The 22,047-nt window shown below is 38.8% G+C and overlaps 1 protein-coding gene and 1 pseudogene across 1 annotated transcript in view; both read right to left on the bottom strand.

Annotated features, from left to right (window-relative positions):
* GXYLT2 (glucoside xylosyltransferase 2) overlaps positions 1–22,047 on the bottom strand; it is a 98,079-nt gene that overhangs the window by 38,474 nt on the left and 37,558 nt on the right. The window contains 1 exon segment of the mRNA XM_037829268.1: positions 21,230–21,361. Within this exon segment, the coding sequence (XP_037685196.1) occupies positions 21,230–21,361 (132 nt within the window).
* On the bottom strand, positions 4,897–17,974 carry LOC119510304 (annotated as a pseudogene).

Raw genomic sequence — 22,047 nt, 5'->3', positions numbered from 1 at the left:
GATATATTCACACACCAAATAATCCAGCCAAACTATATAATCAATGGCTCACAGTATCATCATATAATTGTGCAATCATCACCACAATCAATTTTAGAATGTTTCCATTACTCCAAAAAGAAAAATAAAAAATAGATATAAAAAAGAAAACCTAAAATACCCCATATCCTTTATGCCCACCTATTGCTGACCCCTAGTATTCATGTGCTACATTTATTACTGTTGATGAAAGAATATTAAGATATTACTGTTAACTATAGTCCATAGTTTGCAATAGGTACATTTTCCCCATATACCACTCCATTATTAACTCTTTGTAAAAGTGTCATACATTTGTTGTGGTTCATGAAAGAACTTATTTACATTGGTCTCTACCATCTTTTGAAATGGTTTGTTAAAGCCCTTTTTATAAGCTCATTCATTCATATATTCATCCATCTGTCCACCCACATATGTTTACAGAGTATCTTCTGTTAACATACACCACACACTGTTCTAGGAGTTGAAGATCAAAGATCTTTGTTTTCTTCCTGAAAACCCTAAAGAATACCCTGGGCTCCAACTAAGACTCTATAAAAGTTTTACTTATTAAGTTGATTTTTTCAGAAACTTAGAGTCTCCAGATTGTTCCTTTGCTAGATAAGCCCTGAAACCCAGAGGTACCAGTCTCTCCAAGAACATCAACCAGTTTCATTCCTCTACCCCATAATGTTGACACCCCTTTTCAGCACCAAGAAGTTAGAATAGTCATTGCCCAGATATCCATAAAGATAGAGAGAATGATCAAATGAGAGGGAGGAGCTGTACTAGAGAAGTTAGGATTTAACAAATAATTATGCCTACTAGCTCATTATATAGATATTTCTTTTCAGTTTCTAGTGTATTACAGTAGTCAGAAGGAAATACCTGATAATGTTGTACTATAATCCAGCAGCCTTGATCTTTGATAATGATTCTATAACTATAGCTTTTATCTTGTGACCCTGTGATTGCAAAAACCTTCTGACTGACACTCCCTTTATCCAGTGTATGGGTAGAGGAGTAATAAAATAAAGACATGCATGAAAAAAAAATATATCTGCCCTTCTAGGGCTAGTGAGGGGAGCCAAACAGTAAAATGAGTAAGTAAATTAAAGTGTAGTCTAGCTTTGATGATGGTAGGATAGGGAAAAAATAAAGCAGGGGAGAGAAGCAATTTTTAAAAAAACAGCCTCACTAAGCAGGTGAGTCTCAGAAAAGACATGTACTATCTTTACACCCATGTAACAGTTAAAAAATGGAAGATTCAGGGGAATCTCCCAAAGAGGTATTTTTGGGAACACTTTGGGAATGTTTCCTACAAAAACTCTGGCATGCATTCAAGGTTTATAAGCCACAAAAAGTATGTCAGAGTGGCAGTGTATTGGAGAGACTTGGGCTGCAATCCATGCTCTAAGGTTCACCCCAGGAAAATGACTTCACTTCCCTACACTTCACATTCCTTATTTGTAAAATAAGGTACAAATTAGCACACTCCTCAAAGAGCTGTGAAGAGTTAATGAAATCATAAACCTAAAGATCTTGGCACACAGGAAGCATGGTGGACACTGGATGATCTTTGGCACCGATTATCCATTCCTCCTCTTTCAGTGGTGTGTCCTGAAGACATATTTTAAAGCAGAACCTCTCAAAGTATTTTCAACTGCAACTTACAGTAGAAATGCATTTACATGGCACTCCTAGTAATGCATACATAAATATACAAAGCAGAAACAACAATTAAAAAAATATTTGTCCTTATTATACACAATACACTTCCATTATTTTCTATTCTGTTCTATTTTATTTCAGTTTTAAACAGATGATCATAATCCATTAAATTGATTTTAAGAGCCACTGATGGGTTATTTTCTACCATTTGAGAAAAAGGAAGGGTCAAACTGTTAACAAAGACTTGGTAAATAATTAGGTAGAGACAGACATAGTTGACAGAGAGAAATAGACATAAGGACTAATAAGTTAAAAAGTCCCTCAATGCCTTCTATCACATTTCCCACTCTCAGAGCAAACAGCCAATTCCAGTTCTTTAGATTGATTCTTTGGGTATGTACCTCCATGTCTCTAAATAACATGCCTCATCTGTTGACTTACTATCCAGGAAGAAGAGGATTGACTCTCTTCCACACAACCTCCCAGCCCACCACACACACATGCACACATTCATCCCCCAATACAGTGATATCAAAATACTGTTTAGATCAGCATACAATGTTAGGATGGCCACACAAACTATTTTTAGTTAAGCCATGGAGGAAACCAAGATACTTTTCCTTTCTGTACCACTCTGTTTTCCCAGGAGTTAATAATTATCTTTTTTGGCTGCTGTTACTGGTTTTCTATGTCTATCAATGTTTCTTCCACAGCTTCTTGATTTGCTCCAGTCAGGATCTATCATCTCCCTTCACTCAAGACTCCCTTTATGTCCTGTTTGTGTGGGATTCCCTGCTGTCTGATTCCACATCTCCATCTTTCTTCATTTACTCCTTCATTTTGGTGAAGCACCTTATCTAGTAGATCCCTCATGGGAGGTAAATATTTTCCAACTGTGCATATCTGCAAATGTCTTGATCTCACATATACACTTGATTTGTAGTTTGGGAGACACAGAATTCTAGATTAGAAATAAGGTAACCTCAGAATTTAAAGGCACTGCTCCAATATTTTAGTGCTTCAACTGTTACTGTTGAGAAGTTTGAAGCCCTTCTGTTTCTTATCCTTCGGGTGTGCCGTCCCAAACCTTTTTGGCAGCTTATTTGATACTTTTTTCTCCCCATTGTTCTGAATGTTCAAGACAATATGCCTGATGCTGTGTGTCTTTTTTTCATCTAATGTGCTGGTCTTTTGGTGGGTTTTCTCAATCTGGAAACCCATGTCCTTTTGTTGTGGGAAATTTTCTTTAATTAGTATCACTGTTGATTTCCTAACCTTTGTTTTCTTTTTTCTCTATTTCCAGAGCTCCGATTATTCAGTTGTTGGTCCTGTCCTCTCACTTCATTGCTTGATTTTTTCACCTCCTTGATTTTTGTGTGTTTTTTGCCCTTCTTTCAGGACAACGTCTTCAACTTTTTCTTCCAGTTTTTCTATTGAGCTGTTCATTTCTGCTCTCATATTTTAAATTTACAAGAGCATTTTAAAATTCTCTAAATGTTTCATTTTTTTATAGAATCTCATGCTTCTTTGATAAACGTAATGTCTTTTTTACTTCTCTGATGACATTAATAATAATTTCCTTAGAAGTTTTATTCACCCTCCATAGATTATTTCCTCTAAGGTGACATTTTCTCTCTGCCTGTTTTGACCTCTGTCTTTCCTGTTAGAGAGTTTCTTCAAATGTCTAGTGATTGCTGATTTCCCATTCATATTTAAGAACTGTTTAGATTTATACAGAGGAGGCATGTCAGCTTTCTGCTTTGGTATAAGGAGATTTGGCTCAGTCACTTTAATAGGGAATCTCCTGACGTCAGTGTCCTTAAATACCTAGGGAAATCTCTTCCAAACCCCTGGCTAGAAGGTATAATTTTCCTTGCAGGGTTCTGGGAGTTATGTGGGGACCTGGAGTCTCAATAGTTACATGTAAGTTTTCAATTGAACCTAATGTTTTCAACATGATGTCCTCAACTGTGCCTGAATTCTCTAGTCCAGAGATCCTCTGTTTTACCTTCTCTAGAAACTAAACCTCCAGTATTTTTCCCAGGAGGAAAGAGTGATATTACCAGTTATCTGGCATAAGGCAGGCAATCTGGGGATCTAATTGCTTTTCAGACTTTCAACCAAACCTCCTAATTTTAGGCTCATCTTCAATGCTATTCCCAGAAGTACCAGCTGTAATAGAGAAGTTAGGATTTAACAAATAATTATGCCTACTAGCTCATTATATATATCTATATATCTTTTCAGTTTCTAGTGTATTACAGTAGTCAGAAGGAAATATCTGATAATCTTGTACTATAATCCAGCAGCCCTGATCTTTGATAATGATTCTATAGATTTTTGGGGTTTGTATCATAGAAACTATTTACTTCTGGACTTTCCACATTGCTGGTAAAACATATAGCTTTCTCAAGTCAACTAAGCTGGTTACCACTGCTTAAAATCTATTTCTGCCACTGCTGCCTCTCCTGCTCTCTTTATCCTTGGATAGAAGATTTGTGCTCTTTAAAAAAAAACTTTAATTATTTTATCATTATTAATCATAATTAATTAACTTTAATTATCATTCATTTGGGAAATAATGAATATAAATGCAAATGTTTTGCTTGCTATCTTTAATCAGAAACAAGTCTAGATGGTCAACCTACTAGGCAAACCTACAAGCTGAGCCAATTACTATTCCTAGCAAGCAAAGAACTCTATTACAGTAAGTAATCAAGAAATATTAATTATGAAGATGGTGGAGTGAGACACTTCAGGGCTCTATCCCCTTCTAAAGCTTTGAACAACAAATAAGAACTGGCAGAAACACCTTTCTAAAAGGTCCATAAACAATTTAAGGGTGCAGTAACAGGGTGATCACCAAATCAAGAAAAGTCCACTTAAAAGTGATAGAATAGAGAGGACGGTCAAAACAGCAGCACAGCAAAGTGTCGGATTTAGTCCATCCTCCAGGGCAGCTAGTAAATAGCCAGGAACTATATGGAACAACTGTCTGGGGGACTTCAGAGAACAGATGCACATTGTACACCAGCCAGCAAGGGCCGAGACTCATATATTGCAGCACAGAACTGTAAGTAAATTCTTCCACACTGTGGAGGCGGATGCCCCTCCCCTACTGGCACAGCAGATTGACTTGGAGCCTCTACCTGGTGAGAAACAGAAGCCCTCTCCCTAGGAGCAAGGGAAGAGGATCTCAACCATGCTCTAATTGCAGATTTGCTTCACAAATTTAGACTGCTGAATACCAGCTCCAAGCACAGTTAAATCTATAATGAGAACAAGAAATAAACAGGGAGTTCTGGGGACAGGAGAGGAGCTCTGAGACACAGGTCTTTTTTTTAAGAAGCCCATTAAAGAAAGCAGATGGCATTCTCCATTTTCAATCCTGCCTCAGGCAAGGGTGGAATAGGGTAGACTGACAGACAAAGTAACTAATCAGGTGGAGGAGATAACTCCCTAAAGGGAGTATCTTCCCCCAGAAAGGGGCAGCAAGGCCCAGCATAAGTGGCAGCTCACATTGAGAGAATTTAGACCCTAGGGACTGGGATATCAGCAGCATTTTCACCTTACAAAAAGCAGAGTCCATCCTCCCACAAACATGCTCCCAACAGGGGTGGAAGGGGAACTGCTTGAGACTCTGGTAATTTTTCCATCCTACAGGCAACAGGGGGCCGAAGAGCAGCTCCACCCAACAAAAAAAGGGAGGGCAAGGCCCAGCACAGATGGTGACTGGTATTTATAGAATCCAGACCCCAGGAAAACAAAAACAATTTAAGCTTGCCTTCAGCCTCAACCTCTGTCTCAAACACACCCATGGCAGGGATGGGGTCTGCTGAGAATTAAAGGCACAGTACCATTTTAGTCCTGTGGGGAGCAGCAGGCTGACAAGCACCATGTGCTGGGCGGGACAGGTAAAGCACACAATTAAGAGGCCTCACAAAATTAAGAGGCACCCTGCTGGGTCTCATCCCCAGGGAACCATGATACTGATTACACCCTGTTCAAGAGTCCTAGACCTCCTTTGTCTGGAAAAACCTGACTAGGGTCAATCCTATCTGTCGGGACCCTCCTCCCAGAGCTGGATCTCTAGGTAAAACTTGCTAGAGGTAATGAAAGTAGTGTTACAAACATATGGAGGCCAAAAACAAAACAAAACAAAACAAAAAACAGCAGATAAACATTCTCTGAGGAGTAAGAGGGAAGAAAAAGCCTTTTCCTGGGGTGAAACAACTGCACACACACACACACACAAATGGAAAATCTAAAAAAAACTTCCATATAGGCAGGGGAAGAATCAGAAAAATAAGAGTTGAAAATTCCTGATCAGTTAAACAGAAGCTATGCTATAAGTCTAGAATAAGTGGAACTGAATGTCAAAGAACAGTTAGAGAAAAAAGGTAACCAACAAGAAAATCCTAGGCAAAAGAGAGAAAACAACCTCCAGAATAAATTAATCAATAAAACCCAATGCCTATACCCCAGCACAAAATCATGAATCATACTAGGAAGCAAAAAGATATGGCCAAGTCAATGGACCAACTAAAACTTCAGATGGGATACAGGAGTTGAAACAACTAAAGATATTCAAACAAACATGCTAAATCAATTCAACAAGTGGAAGGAAAATGTTGATAAAGAGATGAAGGATATAAAGAAGACACTGGGAGACCATAAAGAATATGAAAGCTTGCAAAAAAAAAAAAAAAAAGACAGAACTTATGGGAATGAAAGTCACAATAGAAGAGATGAAAAACACTATGGAGACATAAAACAGCAGATGTGAAGAGACAGAAGAAAGGATTAGTGAACTAGAGGATAAAACATCTGAAATCCTACATGCAAAAGAAGAGATAGGAAAAAGAATGGATACATATGAGCAAGTTCTCAGGCAACTGGATGGCGACATGAAGCGCATGAATGTACATGTTATGGGCATCCCAAAAGGAGAAGAGAAGGGAAAATGGGCAGAAAAAAAAAAAAAAACAGAGGAAATAATCACTGAAAATTTTCCAACTCTTATGAAAGACATAAAATTACAGGTCCAAGAAGCCCAGAATACCCCCAAAAGAACAGATCCAAATAGAGCTACTCCAAGGCACTTGCTTTGACAAATGTCAAAGACAAAGAGAGAATTCTGAAAGCAGCAAAAGAAAAGTGATCCATCATATGCAAGGGAAACTTGATAAGACTAAGTGCTGATTTCTCAGCAGGTATCATGGAGGTGAGAAGGTAGTGGTATGATATATGTAACATACTTAAGAGAAAAACTGCCAACCAAGAATTCTATATCCAGCAAAACTGTCCTTCAAAAACGAGGAAGAGTTTAAAATATTTACAGATAAACAGACACTGAGAGAGCTCATGAAAAAGAGACCTGTTCCACAAGAAATACTAAAGGGAGTACCACAGGCTGATAGGAAAAGACAGGAGAGAAAGCTTTGGAGAAGAATGCACAAATGCAGAGTATCAGTAAGGGTGACTAAAAGGGTAAAAAGAGAGAGAGAAAAAAATAAGATATGACATATAAAATCCAAAGGAAAAAATAGTTGAAAGTATCGCATTTACAGTAATAACATTAAATGTTAATGGATTAAACTCCCCATTCAAAAGACACAGATTGGCAGAATGGAGTACAAAAGCAGGGTTCAACTATATGTTGTCTAAAAAGGACTCACTTTAGACCTAGGACAAAAATAGGCTGCAAGTGAAAAGCTGGAAAAAGATACTTCATATAAACAACAAGAAAAGAGTGAGAGTAGTTATACTAATATCAGACAAATTAGATTTCAAATATGAAACAAAAAAGAGAAAAAGAAGGACATTATGTATTAATAAAAGGGACAATTCATCAAGAAGATATAACAATCACAAATATTTATGCACCTAGCCAGAGCCCTGTGCTTGTTTGGATGTATTATGTCCCCCAAAACACCATTATCTTTGATGCAATCTTATGGGAGCAGATGTATTAGTGTTGATTAGATTGGATTCCTTTGAGTGTTTCCATGGAGATGTGACTCAATCAAATGTGAGTGAAACATTTGATTGGATAATTTCCATGGATGTGTTACCCACCCATTCAGAGTGGGTGTTAATTGGATCACCGGAGTCCTATAAAGGAATTCACAGACAGAGGGATTCAGAGCAACTGAGAGTGACATTTTGAAGAGGAGCTGCAGCCTAGAGAGGAACGTCCTGGGAGAAAGCCATTTTGAAACCAAAATTTGGAGTAGATGCCAACCACGTGCCTTCCCAGCTAACAGAGGTTTTCCAGACACCATTGGCCATTCTCCAGTGAAGGTACCCAATTGTTGATTCATTATGTTGGACACTTTATGGCCTTAAGACTGTAACTGTGTAACCAAAGAAACCCACTTTATGAAAGCCAATCCATTTCTGGTATTTCGCATACTGGCAGCATTAGCAAACTGTAACAAGCCCCAAAATACATGAGGTGAACAATGACAACTCTGAAGGAATAAGTAGACACCTCTACAATAATAGTTGGAGACTTCAATACCCATTCTCATCAATGGGTAGAATATCTAGACAGAGAATCAATAAGGAAACAGACATCTTGAATAATATGAAAAAATGAACTAGACTTAACAGATACTTACAGAACAATACACCGCGCAACAGCAGTGTATATATTTTTCTCAAGCACTCATGGATCATTCTCCAGGATAGACTATATGTTGGGACATAAAGCTACTCTCAATAAATTTTAAAAGTTTGAAATTATAGAAAACACTTTCTCAGATCATAATGGAATGAATTTGGAAATCACTAACAGATGGAGGGTATGTTGTGTCTTCATTTCAAATAACCTCATTAAATTTCCCTTGTTATTTATTCTTCAACCCACTGGTTCTTTAGGAGTATGTTGTTTCGTTTCCACATATTTGTGAATTTCCCAAATTTCTTTCTGTTTTTGATGTCTAATTTCATTCGATTGTGGTTGGAGATCAAACTTGTATGATTTAAATCATTTTAAATTTATTGAGGCTTGTCTTATGGCCGAGAATGTGGTATATTCTGGAGAATGTTCCATGTGCACCTGAGAAGGATGTGTGTTCTTCCGGTGCTGGGTAGAGTATTCCATAGATGCCTGTTAGGTTTAGGCTTAGTTGCCATACAGTGTTCAAGTCTATATTTTCTTGTTGATGTTCTGCCTAGTACGAACATCAATAATAGTATGATGGCTTGCCTTGTAGGAGTAAGAAGTATGTTCCGCCTAGTATGTATGTTCTGCCTAGTAAAAAGTATGTTCTGCCTAGTATGAACATCAATAATAGTATGAAGTCTGCTATTATTTTTGTTGGCTTACTCTTACAGGAGTAAGAAATCTTACATTGTTTTTATTACTACTTCATATAATTTTATGTCTTATAAAGAAGCTGAGAGATGGAATGAGAGCAAGTATATATTTATGGAGTTTGTCAGATGAACTTTCTTACTTACCACTAATGGTTCTCTTAATTTTTTCCTGTGGATTCTAGTATGATTTTCTTACACCATACAGCATTGCTCTATACAATCTCCTTTGTGCTGCTATTGTCATATATATTACATTTTTATGTTATAGTCCCCAAAAAACAATTACACATTGTTTTATACAATTGCTTTTTAAATCAATTAACAAAAGAAAGGAGAAGAAATATGCATGTTTACTGTCTTTTAAATTATTACCTTTACTGGTGCAATTTTTTTTTCATTCATTTAGATTTAAATTCTGTCCTTGGTCACTTGCTTTCAGGGCAAAGAATTTCCTTTAGAATTTCTTATAAGGCAGTTCTGCTAGCAATGAATTCTCTCCATTTTTGTTCATCTGGGAGTGTCTTTACTTTGCCTTTATTTTTGAACAGTAGCTTTGCTGGATATAAGATTCTTGGCTGACATTTTTTTTCTTTCAGCACTTTGAGTATGCCCTCCCTTGGCCTTCTAGCCTCACTTGTTTCTGATGAGAAGTCAGCAGTTATTCTTATTGGAGCGTCCATGTATGCAATGAGCTGGTTTTCTCTTGCTGCTTTCAAGATTTTCTGTTTGTTTTTGTCTTTCAGCATTTTTACTATGATGTGTCTGTGTGTAGACCATTTTTTGTTTATCCTACCTGGAGCTCTCTGAGCTCCTCTGATGTGTATATTAATGTTTTTCACCAAATTTGATGTGCTTAATGGTATCACATGTTTCTCTGAGGTTCTGTTCATTTTTATTCATCAGTCTTTCTGTTCTTCAGATTGCATAATCTCTACCAATTTATCTTTAAGTTTGATAATTATTTCTTCTTTCAGTTCAAATCTACTTTGAGCTCCTCTAGTGAATTTTTCATTTCAACTCCAGAATTACCATTTAGGTTTTTTAAAAAACAATTTCTATCTTTTCATTGATATTCTCTATTTTATGAAACATTGATGTATACCTTCCTTTACTTTCTTATGCATGTTTTCCATTTGTTCATCGAACATATTTATAATGTCTGCTTTGAAGTCTTTTACTGCTAAATCCAACATCTGAGCCCTCTCACAGGCAGTTTCTGTTGTCTGCTTTCTTCTTGTGAATGGGTCACACTTTCCTTTTTCTTTGCATATCTCATAATTTTTGAGGGAAACTGGACATATAATATAATTTAGCAACTCTAGATATTAATCATCTTCCTCTCACACAAACACATACATGCAACTTCTAGGGCCTGTTGATGTTGACTGCATGTTTACTTTTTTAGTGACTTGCCTGGAGTATTTTAATGATGTCTGCTTCACCCACAGTGTGACGCCTCTGATGTCATTCTTCCAAGGGAGCAGTCTTGGGCATGTGCACAGTCACCTTGGGATGACAGTATTGTTTTTTTCAGGGTTCTCTTTGCTCTTTCCCTGATCTTTCTGTTAAGCTGACTGCTTCTGTTGGTATCACACCCAGCTATTAGCCTCCACTAATTGCCAGCTGATGGCCCTACTGTTTTCAACAATGTCCTTGGCACAAATTGCTCCACGTTCTGATCCAATTAAATTCAGGCCCTTTGCAGGGGTCATTTTTGAGGCCAATCTTTGAAGTTTGGTTTGACTCAGGATGGCACTTCTTAGCTGTCTCTTCTACTGGTTCTCTCTGGTAAACTGAATGGTCTACAGTTTAGCTTATTGTTCTCATGAAACTACCAGCCTCCCCTTAATTGCTTACTACAATAATTTCCATTGTTTTCAAGGGTGCTCTTAGGCTTGAACTTCCTCACACTTTGGTTCAAAAAAGTCAATTCCTTTAGGGGTACTTTGGAACACTCCATTTTTATGGTCTGCCTCTCTTCCTGGGCAAAATCTCTGAGTCACAGCTATGATGCTGGTTTTAAGTACAGTGGCCTGCTTCTCTCAGAGTGATACCCCTGTTTTATGAGCAGGGTGCTGGGCTGGGCAGTAGACTCTGGTCATCTCAGTGTGGAACCTCTGCCCTAGTAGTGAGCTGGGGGGGAGGATGTTGGGGTCCCTGTATTCCTGGTGTGCCACATCTTAGGTAGAGCCTCCTATGAGTTAGGGCTGGGTGGAAAAGAAGCCCCTGATCTCTTGGCCATGGTTGCCTGGAATTTAGGTTCTGTGACATGTAGCTGGAAGAGATGATAAATGCTGGTAGCCTATCTCCCCTTGGAAGATAACATAGCCCCCAACTGGGGGTATACAGAGAGTGCTGTGTTCTTGACTGCACCCATGTGGAATGGAATTTCTGTCATAGTGACTGCAAGTGGGGAGAGAAGGAGCAGGTCATGGTACAAATGCCACAGATCTTCATTGTTCTTACCAATTTTTAGTAGATTTTCTTTTTAAAAAAAAAGTTTCTTCATTTGCTTATGCCTTTAGGATGATTTCCCAAGACTTCAAATGGTTGTTTGTTGTTGTTGTTGTTTATAATTTTTCACCAGTTATCCATGTTTTTCTGGAAACTAGTTCTACAGAGCTCATCATGCCACCTTTCTAGAACCTGCCACCCACCATGCTTTTTTCCTGCTGCAGCTGTTGAGCTTCTAGGATTTGGATCTCAGGTTGCCTCATGCAATAATTATATTCATGGAGTAAGCCTTGCAAGGAATGGAGGAAAAGGCAAACAGAAACTTGATGACACTATTTAAGGCCCTGGATCTGGCCACGCTTGCTATCAGGCCTATCATCTGGAATTTGCAATTGGATAAGCCAATAAATTTCCTCCTTTGCTTAGCTAGTTAGAATTGAATTTCTCTCCCATGTAACCAAGAGTTGTAATTAGTACCTTTAAGGTAAAACCTGTAATAGTGTATGAGTAAATAACGAGCATTGTATAAAGACTGTTCAATAAAATTGGTATCTAGAACTAATCTTGTCCCAATAATTTATGGTCTCTTAATGCTTGATTAAATATATAGACATAATTTATGGCATGTGTTGGTTAAGTTAATGTGTCAACTTGATTAGGCTATGGTGTCCAGCTGTCTGGTCAAGAAAGCATTGGCCTGATTGTTATTATGAGGATATTTCATGAATTGAAATCATTAGCCAGTTGATTATATCTATGACTGATTACAATAAATAAAGGAGACTGTCTTCAGTAACAAGAAAAGTCTGATCCAAATAGTTGAAGGCCTTAAAGGAAGAATTAATGATTTTATCAATCAGAAAGAGTTTTTATCTGCTTCAGCTAGCCACCTTCTTCTGGGGGAATTCATTGAAACTTTCACTGGAATTCCCAACTTGTGACCTGCCCTATGGAATTCATACTTGCCAATCCCCATAGTCACGTGAGTCAATTCCTATAATAAAGCTTTTAATATTTATGTGTGTGTGTGTGTGTGTGTGTGTATACACATGGTTCTGTTTCCCTAAAAAACCATAACTAATAATACATGGTGTTTCCAATTGATGTTCCTGTTAATAAAGATTTGTAATATGTTCCTATATGTCTGTCAATATTTGTTAATACCCACAGGCTTGGTTCTAAGGAAGTCTCAATGTAAACTGCTAATGCTAAGGTATAATATTAATAATAACGCAGAGGCCTTACGTTAATTATAAAAAGATCTAAAAAGTCAAGGAAACCTCTCTTCCATCAGCCAATAGCTAAGTCTCTGTAACATTCTTGTTAAACATACAGGTTCTCCAATATTGGAACCAATTATGGGCCTCTCTAACAAGCTATAAGAGAAAAAAAAGGAGGATTATATATTGTTGTCCTCTGTGAGATATAAAATCCAGGTAATCTGACTTTTCTGTTTATTTGGCATGGTACTCCTATGAAATACTAAAGGAGTAGAGGACAAGTTTATTAGACAATACAGAGTCAGAAAACCCTCAGGACAAATTCACAGGGTCAAAGCTGTAAGCTATTGTATCCTGTCTGTCTTGATAATATTCTTTCTTAACTCCTTCCTTCTCACTGCTACCCCTCGACAGAAGAGACTTATGGCGAGTATTGGGAGAAAGAAAGGCATGGGACATTACTACAATCTTGGAGTTTATTAAATCTTTATAAATTATTTTTAATTTTTAATAACTTTTCCCCTGGGTGTGGCCTACATAACATCTTAACCCTACTCAAATTAGCATTTTGGGTGCCACTTGCCAATAAAATCTCTGAAGATTCTGCCATCAGTGGTCTCTGTCATGTCTTCAATGTCCCTAAAACCCCATAAAACTACAATTACTGAGGAGATAGGTCTTTGTAATCAAACAGCCATAGTGTGTAGTGAAATGTATAGATCCATTATAAAATCTCAGTAATTCCAAAAACTGGAAGAATAGTGATGTGAATTCATGAAACTCAATTATTCTTACAGAAGCAAAGGGTTTCTAGCATATATAATAAAAGGAACTTAAAGGGAAAACTCTGGGATCATCTTTGTTTTCAGATGGTGGGTAGCATAATTTATTCATCTTAGAGTTACACAATATAAATGATTCCCGTTGATGACCACAGACTTTAATTACCTCAGATATTTTATATAGGTCTTCTGGTTAAGATCCTTATGATACTCTAAATATTTTAATGTTAGACCAATTGTGAGCCTCCAGGATCAATCTTAATGAACAGATTTGATTTATTTGTAATCAGCATATTGCTTTAAATACTTTAAGCTTCTGGATTCTCTGAAAGCAGTATGTGACTTTGAGAGCTTAATCAAGCCATCTGCAGTTTAGTTTGCATTACTAACTAGCAACAACGATTATTCATAGAACTAGTAAACTTCTGCTTTTTGAGGCTTCAAAAATCTTGAATTAGAGGGATCTGAATTCTACTAAATCTCCTTGAGAATTTAATGGGCTTGAGTTGAGAACACTTGTGCTCTTATCTTATTCTACTAGTAAAATCTCAGCTGGGAAAGGGTCTCTTTTGCAAGAGAGACCCTCAGAAAGTGGGTGAGACTCTGGTTCTCAGCCACTTCACCACCTGCTAAAACATTTGCATTTTAGGGTCTCCATCTTCTCTATGCTGTCTTATCACACCTGATTTAGTGGGTTTTTTTGTTTGTTTTGTTTTGTTTTTGGCACCAGATCTGTTTTTTTTTTTTTTTTTTTAATTTTTATTTTGAAACAAATTCAAACTTGCAGTAACGGTTGCAAAAATAATACAGACCCCATACACAGAACTCCAGCATACCCCAACCCCCCTCCCCCGATACCTTGATCTACCAACTTTAATATTTTGTCACTTTACCATTTCTTTCTTTCCCTCCCTCCCTCCCTCCTTCCCTCTCTATCATCCATCATCTTTGCTCTGTCTTCTGAACATATGAAAGCAAGCTGCACACATCCTTGACAAACAATATAATTCACATATACATTTTCCATGAACAAGAACATTCTTTTATGCAATCCCATTAAGCGCAGCTGAGAAGTTCAAGAAATTCAACATTGATATAAAGCTTACATTCCATATTTCCTTTTTTTCTTGTGTCCCAACTGTGTCCCTTTAAGCCTGCTTTCCTCCATCCTCAGATCCCATCCAGGGTCATCCTTGGCATTTAATTGTCATTATCTATTTACACTTTTTTTTTTTTTTCCAATTGTGGCAACATATATACAGCCTAAATCTTCCCATTCCAACCCCTCCCTAGCATTCCATTAGTGGGATTAATCACATTCAGAATGTTGTGCAGACCTGGTTTTAATAAAACTTAAACCAATGAAACTTTATGAATATTTCAACCCTTTCAAAAATAAAAAGTTCTAAAGCCACTGAAACGTGAGATAAAGAAAGGAAAACTGCAGTCCCCAAAAGATAATGGTATTGGGGATTTTTCTAAATAAAATGAAATGAAACAGTAAGTCTAAAGGGTGTTTTTTGTTTGTTTGTTTTTTTAAAAAGAGAGCACTGCATTCCCTCATTCTGCTTCATTAGCATTTGTTCACATACACACACACAAAGCTCTGGTCAATATTTCACATTTTACAGGTCTCTTAGTTATCAGTTTTAAAAACTGTTACTTCCTGCTACCTAAAGTTCTCTATTTTCTATATAAATGGTTTTGAAATTGTAAACCTGCCATGAAAACACATACAGTGGCAGACCTGAACCATAAATAAAAATTAAACATCACCCTCTTTAGGTTAGAGTTTTCAAAACGGAGGAAAAAAAAAAGGATTATAATTATAGTCAATATATTTTTTGGTTCCATTAAAGTATCATTCCTAGATCCTATCTCTACTGATAGAAAGTATCTTTTCCCTTTCCCTCTGATATCAAAGTGCATTTGATTAAAAGTTAACATACCTTAAAGAAAAAACAAAAATCTTAGTATTTTTGAAGGTATCCTATGCAGCAAAAATTAAGTGAATTTCCCTTTTCCTAATCCTTAATTTAAAGCTGTGTGCAAAGTGGCTAAATACCATGCTTCTAGAATAGCAGGGCTTAACACCAATAAACTTTGTTTTTGTTCTAAGGAACCAAAAGGGAAAGGAAAAATAAAACCAAATGAGAATGAAGAGGAGAAACTCTGAGGTAAAAATGGTTTTTGCTTTAGAAAGTCTTCCTGGAGCTTCCTAACTCCCAGGTTCATCGGGTACCAGCCATCTTCAGGAGTTAAGAAAGAATATTATCAAGACAGACAGGATACAATAGCTTACATCTTTGACCCTGTGAATTTGTCCTGAGGGTTTTCTGAGATAGAAGACCTTCACCTATCCAGAGGGTGGCAGCCAAGCCATGCTGGAGTGTTCGCTGGTGACCATGCAGGAGCGGCAGCAGGTAGAGGAGGACGGTTAGCAGGACCACCAGGAAGCAGCCTGGGAACAGGCAGTGATTGTAGACAAAGCAGAAGCCCTGCCAGTGAGCATGACTGGCCTGGAAGCTCTCCTGCTGGATATCTCTTAAGAGTAAAAAGTGGGTCCTGCAAAGGATTGCTCCCAGGGGCCACTGAACTTTCTTGTCATAAACTTGCAAGGCAGTCTTTATATGTTTATAATTGACAGGAAATGAAAAGCCCCTATGAAACACTTCAAACCTCCAGGCAGATTTGAGGCACTGATACTTTAGCGTATGGAGGTCAGCATGAGAGGCATATAGTCCTCGGTCAAAGCATTCCCATAAGATCGACCACTTTGTTGCAGAATAATCCTTTGCAGCTTTAGTAAATTTAGCAGCATCGCAGTCTCCCCCCCAAACTTGTAACACGTCCTCAGTGCAATAGTAGAATTCAGAAAAGCCATAGAATTCACTTTCTGGAAGTGAATTGGGGGCTGGTAGACACCATTTAGTGAAGTTTGTGTCTCATTTGTTCTATTCATGAAAGGTTGGATTGTCTCTTGACACAGGTCAAAGTCTCCTGCTCCCTGTAGGTACATGGTCTGCCCATTCTGTTGGATTTCATCTTTACTGCCTAGGGGTTTACAGGGGTCCAAGTATGAAGTATCAGGAGTCAGACCCATCTGTTCATCCAGCAGTCTGTTATTTTGAACTGTACTGCCAAATATTCTGTCTTCATATCTCTGTAGCACAGCATTGCCACGGAACCCAAGAAACGTGGCCACATAGACTCTCTATACATGCTCAGTTTGGTGAACATCACAGCCCAAGTTAAATTCAGTTAATAAGTTTTTAGCTACTTTCTCCTGCTGTGAGGAGGCAAAGCTTACAGTGTGGGGTACTTCATATGCTAACCATACACCTCCCATGTCGAGAATACCTGCTGTTGTTTTACGAGTAATGGCTTCATTGCTTTCACTACCAGGAATGTTAACTTCCCCAACTGCCTCACCATTGTCTTCAATATGTTCAAATAGTCCAAGGACAAAATTAATGCCAATCCAAGCATCCACACCTTCTTGCTTTCCTGAAATTACTTCTGCATGAGAGTGAGAAAATAGAAAGTCAAAGTGCATGGGAATATCAGTCAGAAGGTCTTCCAGAATGGCTTTCTGCTGGCTTTCGCGAAGGACTGTCATCAGGGCTGTGCAGAGAATGTAGAGAGGGGTCTCTTTGTGCTTTGTCCATGGCACATGTTATGCAGCAAAGTTCAAAAGTGGAAAAATGTAATCACTGACTTTGTCTGGAGAGGTAGCAAATTCCGAAATGCAGGGTTTTATTTCATGACCACTGGCTTTCAGTTTTTATCCCTCATTTGTCTAATATCCAACAGATCATGGGATTGCCATTATGCCTGGGCCAGCAACAGACAAATACTGGGACCCACTGCTACCACAGTCCACCACAATACCATAGTTCACATTGGGGTTGTTGGTGTCTGTAGCTTCAATGTCAGTAACTAGTGCCAAGTACCCTTAAATCTTCTTGTCTCTGGATAAACACCAATATTCATTTTGGATTATAACAAAACAAAAGTACAAAAGTGAAGCAGCAGTAGCCAGGATGCTGATGATAATTTGGCGTAGGGTGGTATTCAGAATTTGAGGACAGACCACTGGAGAGATGCTAAAATGCCAGGAAGCAGGAAAAAGACAGAAGTTGCTGATCAGGTCAGAAATCAGGTAGTGTCCTGGGAGTCAGTCCTTCTCACACACAATTACAGAAACAGTGGGGTCCTCACAGAGTTAGAGCCCTCCTGGCCTGTTAGAACAGCAGCCAAACTGGTCTCCACTTACAGTCTCCATCCAGTAGCTCTCCTTTCTTCACCCGCCACACTTAGGCACAGATTCTTCATCTGCTTGGCTGTGGCCCAGTCAGCAGCCAGGGCTCCAGGGAGCTGAGGCCCACCAGCAGGGTGCATCAGGGCCACTGCGGCTGTGCAGCGAAGGCAGCCACGGGAACCGGGTTCGAGTCTCCGCTCCTTCCCGAGAACTGCACCTCCGCCCAGGCCCCACGGGTGTCGCATCACCGCCCACCCTGATTTACTTTTATACAGATGAATTGCAAGGAAAAACAACACCTAGACTTGATTTCAAATTGCGATGAGGACCAATGCATTTCACCAATGCCCAAAAATTCTATGTTCATAATCTGCTGTTATAATATACAACTGGGAAAAGTTATATGTCCTGTCAACCACAATTTCCCTTTATTATTTTAAAAGAAGGGCTCGTTCCAATTATCAGAAGCAAATAAGGAATGCCAGCATCCATTTGTCACTCAAAATGGAAAACTTATCTGGGAATGAATGAAAACCAACAGATGGTTTTGTTTTACTTTCAATAGCTGGAAGTAAAGTCACAATTCAAGGTTAGGGGAAATTCAAATGTGATTTCACTAGGTTGCTAATATTTTGAACAGACTGGAGACAATTTTCCAGCATTAAGCTTGGCTTTGTAATGCTTCCCCTCCTCCCCACCCCCAAACAGAGAAAAGAAGCAAAAACTTCATATTTCTTCTCATCTTCTTAAATGGTAATGAGTTTTTACATCACCTTCTAGAGATTTTACCTCCAACCTGGGGCGATCTTTTTCCCATCCCCTCCTCTCCCCTCCCCTTCCCTCCCCTCCCCTCCTCCCTCCCTCCTTCCTTCCTTCCTTCCTTTTCTTTTTTCCCTCCCTCCCTCCCTTCCTTCCTTCCTTCCTTTCTAATTCTATTTTATTTTTCATTTAAAAATTTCAAACATTTGCAAACACTCTATGCTCACCCAAGCAACAATCCCTTCTTCCTCCCTCCCCCATTCCCTGGTGTTCTAGTTTGCCAATGCTTCCAGAATGCAAAACACCAGAGATGGGTTGGCTTATATAAAGGGGGTTTATTTGGTTACAAAGTTACAGTCTTAAGGCCATAAAGCGTTCAAGGTAATTCATCAACAATTGGGTACCGTCACTAGAGAATGGCCAATGGCGTCTGGAAAACTTCTGTTAACTGGGAAGGCACGTGGCTGGCGTCTGCTCCAAAGTTCTGATTTCAAAATGGCTTTCTCCCAGGACGTTTCTCTCTAGGCTACAGTTCTTCAAAAACTTCACTCTCAATTGCTCTTGGGGTGTTTGTCCTCTCTTAGCTTCTCTGGAGCAAGAGTCTCCTTTCATTGGCCATCTTTAAACTCTCTCACCTGCAGTTACTCTCTCAGCTCCGGTGTGTTCTTCAAAGTGTCCCTCTTGGCTGTAGCAAGCTTGCTCCTTCTGTCTGAGCTTATACAGTGCTCCAGTAATTTAATTCAGACCCACCCTGAATGGGTGGGGCAACACCTCCACGGAAATTATCCAACAAAAGGTCGTGTCTACAGTTGATTGAATCACATCTCCATGGAAACACCCAAAGGATTCCAAAATCTAATCAAAACTAATATGTCTGCCCACACAAGATTGCATCAAAGAATATGGCTTTTTCTGGGGGACATAATACATTCAAACTGGCATACCTGGTAATCTCTAATCTACTTTGTCTCTACAAATGTGCTATTTCTATATATTTCATATAAGTGAAATCATACAGTAATTGTCCTTGGTAGTCTCTTCTTACTCTCATTTTTATACAATTAATCCCATCTTTCAACATGTCTAAAGGTCTGTGGCGGGTGTACAATAGGACTAGTGAATGAGTAAGCTTGGGCAGCAGATCAGCACCAACAATGCATCCAAGCCTGGTTCTTCTCACAGCTCTCTACGTAGAAAATCCTAAAAATGCTACTCGCCATTTACAGTTCCCAGACCAAGAGGTGGTAAGGCTCCCCCTGCTTGGATGTCTCCCAGGCACCTCTATATCAAAAACTCACTCAAATTAAACTCATCTTCTCTCCTTACCAAAACAGCTCTTACTCCATCTCAGTTAATGGTACCATCATCAGTTCATTAGGTTAAACCATAAGAGATTGCCTTTTTTTGTAGTTTATAAATTGCTAAATAGTTGTTCAGGTCAGAAACATAGGTGAAATCCTTATCACCTAACTCCCCTTCAATTCTTAAAACCAGCCAGTAAAAAGGGCCAGTAAATTCTATTTCTCAGGTAGGTCCTGAATCCATCTCTAAGGCAACCACCAAGGACAAGTCATCAATTAGCCTCACCAACGGCACTGTGCACACTGCAACCAACCAGTATGTCCTCTTCAAAACCACAATCAGATCATCCCAGTCTCATGCTGGAAATCATTCAAGGGCTTCTCACTGCCCGTCAGACAAAGGTCAAACACCCCAGCATAGCCTAAAGAGCCTGCAAGCTCTAGTCCCTGCTGCCCTCTTCGGTCTCGCCTCACTCACTATTTTCCAGTCACCGTCACCTTCTTTTATTTTCTCAAGCATGCTCCTTCCCGCCTCAGGGCCTTGGTACATACTGTTCCATTCTCTCTCACAATCCCCCCAGTCCTTTGTCACCCAGTGACTGCTATTCCTCCTTCATTCATGTCTCAGCTTAAATGCCTCTGCCTCAAGAGAAGCTTTCCTGACCCCTCCCAGGCCAGAGTGGGACCCCATGTTGTAGACATGCATTAGACTCTGCCACAGCACTGATCACACTTCAGTTACTTGTTCAATGACTGCATGCTCTGCTAGACTCAAGGTCCAAGAGGGCAAGACCACAGCCATCTTGTTCACAGCCAAATCGCTGTCACCAAGCCAGGACCTGGCATCTAATGGGCACTCAATAAATGTTCACTGAAGGCAGGAATCCCTCCTCAAAGGTACAATCCCTACTCAATGATATTTCTCAGTTTTGATATATCATAAGCGATTTTTATATTTAGGATTTAAAAAAGGAAACAAAAAACATTCAATTGAAAGATTCCAAACAGAAAGGCTGAACCAGAACTTTGGGCCCTTTTGGAATTATCCTCTGGCATGGCTCCATCTGGCAGTAGTTATTGTCATAAGGGGAATAATCATAATCACAACCAACATTTATTGAGGTTGAACGTTGTGCCAAGCCAATGAAGGAAACCGGGTCTTAGAGAAGCCAGGGAATTTACTGAGGTGCACACAGCCAGCAAATGGTGGAGCCATTATCACAAAGACCAATTATCCAAAACCTGCTTTTGAGGCTCTCGGTCCCTCAGTCTTTTGGAAAGACCAGTTGAGGACAGAAGAACCCTCTCCCTACACACTGAAGACAAAGAGCATCAACTACAGAATTCAAGAGTGTGTCTAAACACATCCCAGCTAATTCACCATGTTTCTAAGAGCAATTCTCTTCCAAGCTGCCCCTTATTGAGAACATGTGTTCTTACCGGAAGGAAGAGTCTCTGGGCAGCACAGGGTTTGAATAATTTCTTCCATTCCTGAGAGTTTCCAACAGAAAATGTGATGGGGTAGATTCTGTGCTCAAATTTCTTTGTGTATAAGTCCGGCCACTGTCGTAACTGAAAAACACAGAAGGCAAGGAAAGGGTGATGAGGCCCCAAGAAATATGGAAAACACCTGCAAAGTTTTTGGATGGTCAAATGGAAACTATTCAGGCAACTTATATAGAAACTCTAATTTCATCACCACAATTACTGTTCACCAAATGAAAGACCATTTTCCCCCATCCAAATTGCTGTGATTTTGAAAAATAATATTCAGAGTTGGCAGGGTGTTGGAAAACTGGCACATAAATACTACAGAAGGCAGTATCAATTTTTACAAACTTCCAAGACAGAAATCTAGAAATTGGTAACAAAAAACCCCACAAGTAGAGGTACAAGAACTTTCACTACAATGTAATTAGTAATAACAAAATGCTGGAACAAACTAAGTATGCAGTATTAAGGAACTGGGTAAATTAACTATGATATAACTGCACTAATGTGCAGTTAAAATAAAGTAGAACTCTATGTATTGACATGGAAAAATGTGTATTTTTCCAAATACACAATGCAAAAAATATTTATAATATGCAAAAAATGCAAAAAAAATTATAATATGGTTCTGTTTTATAGAGAACAAATGTATGCAAATATTTTTATATGTAGAGAAAAATCCGGATGGATATGCACCAAACTGTTAAAAGTAAGTGCCCCTGGAGGTGATGGTGGTGGTTTTATTTTCTAAATGTGTATTTCTGTAT

The sequence above is a fragment of the Choloepus didactylus genome, chromosome 1 (genome assembly GCF_015220235.1).
Source record: "Choloepus didactylus isolate mChoDid1 chromosome 1, mChoDid1.pri, whole genome shotgun sequence".
Taxonomy (NCBI): domain Eukaryota; kingdom Metazoa; phylum Chordata; class Mammalia; order Pilosa; family Megalonychidae; genus Choloepus; species Choloepus didactylus.
This window is presented reverse-complemented; position numbering and strand designations above follow the sequence as displayed.